This window comes from Nicotiana tabacum, chromosome 23 (assembly GCF_000715075.1).
Source record: "Nicotiana tabacum cultivar K326 chromosome 23, ASM71507v2, whole genome shotgun sequence".
NCBI classification, from domain to species: domain Eukaryota; kingdom Viridiplantae; phylum Streptophyta; class Magnoliopsida; order Solanales; family Solanaceae; genus Nicotiana; species Nicotiana tabacum.
The window spans coordinates 82,068,335-82,078,159 of NC_134102.1; the positions used below are offsets into that span (position 1 = coordinate 82,068,335).

Here is a 9,825-nt window from a genome sequence, read left to right on the forward strand (position 1 = left end):
CTAGCAGAATTATAGGGATTAACAACAGATTGATAGGATCTCTTTTTTTATTCTTTCTATAGTTAGGACTCTATGTACTTGTATATATACTTGTTACTTCTTGCAATAATACATAATGAGATTGCTCCATTTTCTCTGTATTTTACATCGACAATGGCAAGACACCACCAAACATGTTAGGTAACTTTTATCCTAATCTTTTAATGGCAGAACTCCAGTATTAAAGTGCTGGAATTTTACCTGTTAAAGTTTTAAAATCTAGCACATGGTGTTGTGGTTTCACCGGTAGAGTATTTTAGAACTCTAGGAGTAATTCCTGGAGTTTTGAACTATACATTTTAAAACTCTAGTAATCGTTCCCGGAATTCTTTCATGTTTTAGGTAGTGATATTTTTGTCCAAATTTGTATTTCTGCATTAATGAATGACTAATTTAAAAGGTGACCGGAGAATCCAAGTAAAATATCATATGTTGAAAGTTGAAATTTTAGGGTAGAAGAAGCTCAAACATAAGCATGAGAAAGATTCTATAACTACATCTCCAATAACTTCCTGGGTCGAGGAACTAAATCGTTGAATGGTGTAATCGCCAGAGATCATCCATGCATAAGCAACACCAGGCAAGAACTCCACCTACTTATGCCAACCTCAATCTCCTCGTGTCAATTTGTTATCTATCACAATAAAGGAATATGTATCTAATCAAGTTGGGAAAAAAGACGTTTATCGTGATTGTTATTTAGCTTGGTCACATGAAAGGCATATGGCATTTCCGTTAGTTTAAATAGTAGTAATATATTTTGGAATTCCATCAGGTGGACAAAAAATGTTCAATATTTGCAACTTAAAAGAACAAATCTGCTCAGAGTAATATAATTGGGATAAGAATAGGCTTGGCCCGAAACTTAAGGACCACTTGAGTTAAAACCTCTAAGAAGTGACAATCATGTAATATTCTCATTATTGGGGGTTAAATGTGGTTTTATTTTATTTTCCCCATTTCAAAAGTGTTTCGTGTGGTTATGGTTAGTTATTAGGCGGGCCGCGGGAGTGAAGTTTATGGCTACAATGGCTGTTTCCTTGTTCATGGCTGCTAACAGCATTGTGAAGTTAAACTTCCCAATTGTTGTAAAGAATGTGCCTATTGAATCCTTTCGTGTTTTCTTGAAGCCTGTGCGTTGTCTTCCTGTACAGCAACAGGTATTAAGCATTCTGTATAAACCTTATTCATTTTACTAATGACTTAAATTATAGCCTATGTGTTATGTGTAGTGTAGTTCATTATTCTGTGATTTGTGATTGATTTTCATATTTGGTGAAAGTGATGTGTGTAACTTTTCTCAAGTTCTGTGGAGCAAAGAAATTGTCGTTTTCTTACTATTTGAGTTGAATCTTTTTCTTTTCCACTAAGTTACATTCTATAGTTGATATTCCGATCTGATAATACCTTGGAGCAATGGTTGAACCTGGAATTTATGCAAGGGATTCAAAACAATACTATATTTTCACACATAGAACCCCTTTACCACTATGCTAAAAGTTTTCCTTAGGTCAAGGGGATTCAACAGTTCGTATGTAACTCAAAATTATCTGTTTGCACAGTATAATTATTCGAAAAAGTGGATTCAATTGACCCCCCTTACTCTTACCTAGCTCTGCCCCCTGCGTCTGAAGTTAGTATTTGAAGATTAAGCTGTAGGTTGAGTATGGAAATGGATCAATCCGCGTGGAAATTCTTATTGATAATTAAGATGATGGGGAAGTTGGTATACAGAAACAGAAATTCTAAGTCGTACTGTTGAGATACAGAAACAGAAGAAAATGAGGGAAATCTCTGCATTCCCACATGGGATATTCGATTCATATATCCTTTTACTGCATAAATACTTTACCCTCATGTACTGGACTACTAATGTTGGTGCGGATAAAAATGGATGGATACCTAATAAGGTCTTCAAAAATTCTGTGGCTTATTAACACAGCTTGGTCTAGTCAGGAAGCAGGCTTCTGTTGGGTCATCTTTGACAAAGTAAAACTTTAATGAGACCTTGGAAAAATCTTGGTATACAAGTGGTTATGCAGAAATAGAGAACCTACACAAAATTACGATTCTCTACAAATAACACCCATTCCGCTATGTTGACAGAAAGCTCATGGTTGCTCAAAAGTTGCTAAGAACAAAACACGGACCTCCATCCCTAGTCCCTACAAAATCATTTCCTGCTCCATCAAAAGTTATCATCTTCTTTTCCTTCTAAAGTATCCACATAGGAGCCAAAGGGGCAGCATTTTTATGGTTTCCATCTTCTTTTCCTTCTTTTGAACGTCCTACTAAGCATCACTTCTTTAAATGTAGCTGGCATTGTTCATTGTACCCCAAACAGATTCTGCAGCATCCACCACAATTGTATTGCAACCTGGCAATGCACTAATAAGTCATCCACATCTTCGCCCGAATAATTGTAATGTAAGACCAGCTAAGATAGGTGAAAAGAACATGCATTTCTTGGAGCTCTAGTATTCCGCGCTGAGATGAGATGAGTCTTGATAACCTGTGGTAGATGGACTTTACCGAAAATACTCCACTCCCCATTTTGTCCTTTTCCATATCTTGATCAGATAATGTAATTAATATGTTATATTTGAACCACTTAACATGAGTGTTGCTGACATGGTCAGATCAACTTGTCATGTCTTAGTTCTCAGTGGTTCACTATAGTCTAGAATTCCTGAAAGTCATTAATCTCCTTAGTTTGTCTTCTTGAGTATTTCTCTTTCCATTAAATGATGATCCGTCCTTATAGATATTTAGATCTCCAACAGCTTAACCATTTCTACGTAGAGATACTTTTAAGTCCGCTATGATCTTACCCTCATTTTCTCATAGCTTTGGGAATCTGTACTTAGATGAGAAAATCCGTGTTCTCACTTCTCAATAAGACTTCAACAAAAATACTATGCTTCCCCTTTAGTTCTTTTTCCTAGTATGTTGATCTTGATCCGGTAAAGTACTATCCTTTCTGTTTGGACCATATTATCATGAGTGTTGCTGGTGTTTCGACTAATAATGGTGAGATCAACTTGTCATGTCTTAGTTTTCAGTGGTTTAGTATAGTCTAAAATTCCTGATTTTGTCTTCTTGAGCATTTTTCCTTTCCATTACGCCATGACCTTTGTTTATATTTAGATCTGCATCAGCAGAGGCGGATGTAGTGAACAACTAACGGGTTCAACTGAATCCATAACTTTTGATGCAGTATAAAATTTATATGTAAAAATTCATTAAAATTGCAAAAATAGTGGATATGAACCCATAACTTTAAAAATATAATGCTAAAAACCTTAAAAGTTGAACCCATAAAATTTAAATCTTGGATCCGCCTTTGTGCATCGGCTTAACCACCTCATTTCTAAGTGGAGATAGATACCTTTTAAGTCCGCTATGATCTTATGCTCATTTTCTATTAATATTATCTGCTCCGCTAGCTGACTGTATCTTTGTTTTGAGATACTGAATCTTTACATCTTGCGCCTTGCAACATCCGAGTTTCTTTATTTTTTTAGAAGTTCTTATTGCTGTGGAAGTGGTATTTGCTTTAACTCTTTCTCTGTTTGTTCTCATTTGAAAGGCTGAGTCTGGAATCTTGTGCGAGCCTTGTGGTGGCACTGGATGGTTACTTTGTGATTTTTGTAAAGGGCAAAAGACCAATGTGAAATCTGAGACTAACAAAATTTACCGTCGATGTCCATCATGTAGAGCTGTAAGTATCTCTACAATCTTGCATTGCCTTAGTTTTCACTTTTCAGTGGAACACAATAATTACATCGATTGATGTTTCAGATGTGTTGTTAAGTTTTAATAATAATTCCACTGAACTTTTTCTTTGTGTTACTGCAGGTGGGATACATATTGTGCTCAAAATGCAAAGTTTTCAAATGCGTTACTTTCCCAAATTATGAAGATGGTGAAGTCCTCAGCTTTTGAACTCGCAAGTTCATCTCAGTTGCTATATATCTCGAATATTCATTTTGACCAATTACCATAGATATAATTTTACTGACTGGAGTTGCTATGTAAGTTTACCTGATATGTTTACTCTTTCGATAATCAGTATAAAGAAAAAGAAAACAGCTGTGAGATTTCAGGCGTTAAAGAGATGTGTACACTGACTTTTATAGTCCTCCAGATCATTGCATAATTGTTTTGATAAACCAGTTAAACAAAGCACATATCAGAGGTTCAACTTGTGAGAATCAAATAAGTTGAGCTGAAAAAGGATTTCAAATGTAGTCTCAACATTTCTGTGAAGCAACTAGTCTGTGTTCTCAACGATAGCATTGTGAATCTTTAGTATAGACAGTAATTAGTAATGAAAAGCCTGAATAAATGAATACTCCTCGTTAGCTACCTAAGGAATCATGATATCTTTATTAATACAAACGTATTCTACGATTTTGTAGCGTGTCTACAAGAACCTCAAGCTGCTGTCAGCCAAATTAATTTTGACAAAGATCCGAGGAACTAACTAGGTAGTCACTAGCACCAAAGATATACAATAGTCATCTGGAGGAGTTTTCCTTTTTGGATTCGAAACTCTTAGTCGAGCTGATGGCGAGATTGATTTTTTCTTCGAGGTTCACTTATTTTTTTTCTGGTTCTTTAGGTTGGTAAACTGCTTCTAAACACTCTTTAGCTCTGTGAATCTTTGACTGAAGGTAAAAACTCCCATTTTTAGCATTTCGCTCAAACAAGTTGTCATACTTCTGCAAGAAGAATGAGAAGCAAAGTATTTGTCATACTGAAGACAAAGGAAGTGTTACAAGGTAATGACGCCATTTAGACGAACCTGCACAATTTCTTCCCATGATGAATTCTCAGTGACGCCAAGAATCTGCCTTGCCTCTCCCTCCGTCATGGTTTTACTAGCTCTTTTAATATTCTGCACTGCTTCTTGAGCAACACCATTTTTCGAGGCATCTGCCATCAAGATGCAGTAAGTACATCATGTGGCAAGATGTGCAGGGAAGCAAACATATAACAACAAACCAAGTCATACCCAATAGCTTAACTCAGAATATTGAATCTTACCCCATTTCATTCCTTGAGGTAGGAGCGGGACATGAATCAACCATGCCGAAACATACTTTTTATGATTAACAATTCTTTCTAATGCAGAATTTGGTAGTGATTCCTTTGGATTAAAATCCCTAAGAAAATCACCCATGTATCTCTACTTAGTATTAATACAGTACATTCCTTGTCTGCAAGGGATTAACCAGGTAGTTAACACACAAAAACTCTGGAAATCACAGTTTCAAATCCCAACTAAAATCACTCAGAATGAGTCTATCAACTCCACCCCGGTGAGTAGGATAACTTAGCCCCACTGCTTGTAGGTTGTGCAAGCTGCCTGATGGATAAACCAAATGGGCGTGCAAGCTAACTCACACATTCAAATCAAAAGAAAAAACCTCTCGAGCGCGCGCGCACACAAAAAGAAAAAAAACTTTGGATAGAATTTAGAGACGCAGCTTGTCGTTATTGCTGAATCAATATATTCTAAAGTAACCATGCACGGCATTTTTGGGATTTTTTTAATAAGAGCATTCCTTGGGAATTAAATTAACCTCACATCTAATGAAAAACAATGCAACAGTTCTGAAATGCTTATGATGCAGAACGCCTCAGATTAATTGCCTATAAAATTAATTATAAAAGAGGAGGGTTGGGGGCTGGGGGCTGGGGGTTGGGGGTGGGGGTGGGGGGTGGGGGGTGGGGACATGAATTCAGAAGATACTTACTGGCTAATGCCTGACGATATGCTTGAACAAAAGCCCTTGCCAATATAGAAGAGCCCATTACAATTAAATTAGCAAGAATTTTTGCAGCCTGCCTCAAGAACAACATGATTTTGTTTCCCGCATTAAGATATCAATTCAAGTAAGCGGATGGCTCATGAGAATGCACTTGAAAGGGTAGGGAAAACATCAAAGAACAGTGATGTAATGTGAGGTATGGCCCTAAACATCCACTTTTTCTATGATAAGAACCATGTTGGTAAAAAGAGTAAATTTATGATTTTACTTTTGTGTAGGGGGATAGAGGGGAGGTCACATGGACATGGTTAGTCGTTAAATCATTTTTACTAATCCATCAAATGCGTTACCATTTCAACCCAGCTAAGTAAAGAGAGAGCCTAACTTAAAATGGCAAAAGAACAAAAAAGGAAGAGTTAGACTAAAGAAATCCTTAACTTGCCAAAAAGACTTTTGAAGAATTCTATAAACAAGCAAAATGATAATACTCAAATTCAAAGGAAAAAGGAATTGGCAGAATTCACATCTGGATGAATATTGCACCAAGAATAAAAAAGTTAAAAGTACAAACATACCATTGATGAAATTAGGAGATGACCCCAACCAGGAAAGCGGAAATGAGTAACCTAAGAAAAGACCAAACATTGGATCAATTAGATTAAAAAATCAAAAAGCTACTTGTATACATGATATTAGTAGTCCCCAATAAGACCAAATACCATAAATAGTAAAAAATAAAAATACATAAAAAAGAAGCTAGAATCCAAGCATTGAAGGTTAAACATTTTCGTTTCTTTATAAAGCCAGTCAAAGGTTAAACATGTTGTGCTTATTTAAGCATCTATGAGTTTGAAGAAAACAACAATACCAACCATCCTCCAGATGAAATACTTTACTCTCAACACATCAGACTAAAACTATCAAACAGCAAACGAAATGATTCCTTCACGAGTCTTCCATGCTTTGCATTCTCTTCCACCAGATGTCAAAGGCTCATTTAAGGCGCACTTAAGCCCTGAAGCTCAGAAAAGCTCAAGGAGGGCGCTTCACCTCGCTTAAGTTGCGCTTCCGTGTAGGCAAGTCACTAAAGTGTGTGCCTCAATGCCCATGAGTTCTATCTTGAACTGAGTGGTACTAAACAGCAAATATTATCAGCAAATAAGTTTATTAGTTGTTGAGGAAAACATTAGGAGTAAATTTGTTTCTTTTTTGTTGAATTACATAATGTATTTTCATTTTTTCCTTTAGTTGCGCTTTTTTTTCCTCACTAAAGCCCGCATTTTAGCTGCGCTTTGTGCTTAAAGCCCCAATCGACCTGGAGCGCTTTTTAGAACTTTTCGCTTTTGACAACATTGTTCCACTCCCTTGTCATCCAAATTCTTATCAAATATCAGTGACTTCTTCTTTAAATAATATCTAAGACAAATTCACTTCCCCTTAACAAAAATGTTATTTTGTTTAGACTTTCGATGCATTAAGCAGAATCACTCCCTTGGTGAAAAAATCCCACATTAATTATATTTTCATTCAAAAACAAAAAAGACAAAGCAGAGCTCAAAATGTGGAAAGTAGAGCATATGCTACACATATTAGTACCAAAAAGAAACTTTCTACACTCAATTTACTGATGCAAAATAGCTTATCTCTTGTAAGGTATACGGTCTTAAATAAGAGTTCCTCACAGCAAAAAGTGGCATTAAGTAATTTCAACAGGTGATGATGGATATCAACTGTATAAACCCTTTATTTCACTAAAGAAGCAGCAGATATAAACTTTGATACAAAAATGCAAAAGTAAATCCAGTCACTCCACCTAATAAGGGGCGAGAATGACAGTTGTATGTGCTTCTTTGGCTAACATGCCAAGGTAACACCCATTTCCTTTGTCATTCCAGCTTCTTTTTCTGGCTTTGCAACCTTTCAGGCAGTATCAGTATGTCCAAAATAATGTTGGTCAGAAAAATGTAAGTGGCTTCTGGGAGAATATGCCTCTTGACCAATTACAATCCAGCCTTGTTCAATTTAGCTGGCTGCTGGCCACTGTTCAAAACATACTCATTATATTCAATTTAGTTGGATATTGTGCTTCAAGAGAAAGCACAAGACTAGGAAGTTGTGCAAGTATAAAATAATATTTTTGCAGAAATTTCCTATTGCCCAGCCTCTTTGCATTTAATTTCAATAACTTCGTAGCCCTCTTAATACAATAAAAATTTATCATTTATCACTTGAATATGTTATAAAGAAATGGTTTCCTTTGATGGTAGACATTCAGCACTCCACTAGAATCAGTCCATCTATTCTAGTTGTAGTCAACCAATCATTTAAGACCCTTAACAATGAAATTGTAAGAAAGTTAAACATACATACATACAAAAAAAAAAAAAAAAAAAGGCTAACTCTACATTCTATGATCAAATTGTTTCAAGCCCAATGTAAGCTTAACTAAGGATTACCGTTACATCCAAAAAGCTGAAAACTTTGCAATCGCATTTGTCCTTTTCAAACAATTCAAAGCATATCAATGAAAACACAATAGAAAATGGAAACACTTTTCAACAGCGATAAGGTAAAGATTAAACAATTTGGATAAATAAGAAAAAATGTCAACTTTTCGGATAATCAGTTAAGAATTCTTAAAAAGCTGACACTTACAGCAAAGTTGAGAAAAATCGTACCTTTTGACAGCAAATAAATCAGATAATGATGAATTCTAAGGCACTCGAAATTAAAGAAAATTTTCGGGGTTGGAAGAAATATGGATGATTTTACGTAGGATTTTTGGGGGTGAGAGTTTCTCGATTTGCCTAGAAAAATTAGGCAGAAGGGGCAACGCCACAAAAGGACGAGGCTATGTTGTTTTGTTTTGTTTTTTTTTCTTTTCAATTTGTGTTGGTAGAAATATATACTTTTTGCTGTTTGGTTTGAGGCGATAATAAAAGCAAATAAAATAAATAAGGCGAATATACTTTTCTTGTAAATCATGATAACAAATACTCCTAAAAAGTTTTTTTAATGTAATTAAAAAAAATTGATAAATGCAATTTTTTAAATTAAAAATGATAAAAGCAAAGAGAAATAAAGGAACAGAATACCCACCAGATTTTTTGTATTCTTTTTTAGCTTCTTTATCACCAAGTGGGTATTTGGCTAAGCTTATAAGCTTATCAAACTAGCTTATAAGCACTTTTCGGTTTATCTACGCGTTTGGTAAAGTTAAAAGTATTTATGAGTCACGTGCTTATAAGTCAAAAGTCATAAGCTGGTCACCCCCAACTTATGAATTTTTAGCTTATAAACACTTTAAGTTTGACCAAAATTTTTACTATTTTATTCTTAAAATATTCTTTTTTAGAAAAAAAAACTCTTACATCAATACCCACTGCCTCAAGTATTGTTTCAACCTAAACCCCTGCTTCTTCAAGTCTTGAATTCTCATTGACTATTTAAGATAAGCAAATTCTCTATTCCTTTGCATATTCGTATCTATGTGATTGTGTATTAATCTTTGAACTGTATGTAATAAATGAGGACACATCAAAATTTTTGATGTATTGCTTTCTAAGTGTTGTGATGATGAAGACAGTGTTTGTTTCTCTTCAAATATTTTGTCCTATTTAGGTTTATTTTTTACTGAGAAACTTTTGTCAATTTATTAATTATTATAACTTATAATTATATGCTCATCATAAAATAAATTATATTTATCATAAAAATTATCTTATCTAAGCACAACTGTATTTAAAATAAAATGACATATAGAATATTTTGAATTTGAATCGATCTGGAATCTAAAATTTTGAAAAAAAATTATGCCTTTATAAGTGTAAATATTTATAAGGTTATTTAAGTCATTTTAATAGAAAAAGAGCTTATCAACACTTTTTTATCAAATACTACAACAGCTTATTATCAATTTTAGCACTTGTATCCAAATACGTAACTGCTTATTTATTAAATCAGTTTCAGCACTTAAAAATACTTCCTAATGCTTATCAGCTAATTCAAA

General features: G+C 34.6%; 2 protein-coding genes across 7 annotated transcripts; one reads left to right on the forward strand and one right to left on the reverse strand.

The window, feature by feature from the left end:
* The first annotated feature begins 994 nt into the window (after positions 1-994).
* On the forward strand, positions 995-4,153 carry LOC107799188 (uncharacterized). Its single transcript, XM_016622274.2, has 3 exons — positions 995-1,199; positions 3,629-3,760; positions 3,898-4,153. Exons 1-3 carry the CDS (start codon positions 1,059-1,061, stop codon positions 3,982-3,984), a joined length of 360 nt encoding a protein of 119 aa, XP_016477760.1. The 5' UTR covers positions 995-1,058; the 3' UTR covers positions 3,985-4,153.
* Positions 4,154-4,383: 230 nt separating this feature from the next.
* On the reverse strand, positions 4,384-8,699 carry LOC107799187 (mitochondrial import inner membrane translocase subunit PAM16 like 2). 6 transcript variants are annotated; one of them, XM_075246163.1, is made up of 6 exons: positions 8,495-8,699; positions 7,630-7,856; positions 6,392-6,442; positions 5,089-5,261; positions 4,847-4,977; positions 4,384-4,763 (listed from the first exon to the last, which is right to left on the reverse strand). In XM_075246163.1, exons 4-6 carry the CDS (start codon positions 5,222-5,224, stop codon positions 4,641-4,643), a joined length of 390 nt encoding a protein of 129 aa, XP_075102264.1. In that variant the 5' UTR covers positions 5,225-5,261; positions 6,392-6,442; positions 7,630-7,856; positions 8,495-8,699; the 3' UTR covers positions 4,384-4,640. The 6 variants fall into 6 exon arrangements, with proteins under 6 accessions (XP_075102264.1, XP_075102267.1, XP_075102265.1 ...); XM_075246166.1 differs by lacking the exon at positions 5,089-5,261 and adding an exon at positions 5,802-5,889 and having other exon boundaries at positions 8,495-8,698; XM_075246164.1 differs by lacking the exon at positions 7,630-7,856.
* Between the last annotated feature and the right edge of the window lie 1,126 nt (positions 8,700-9,825).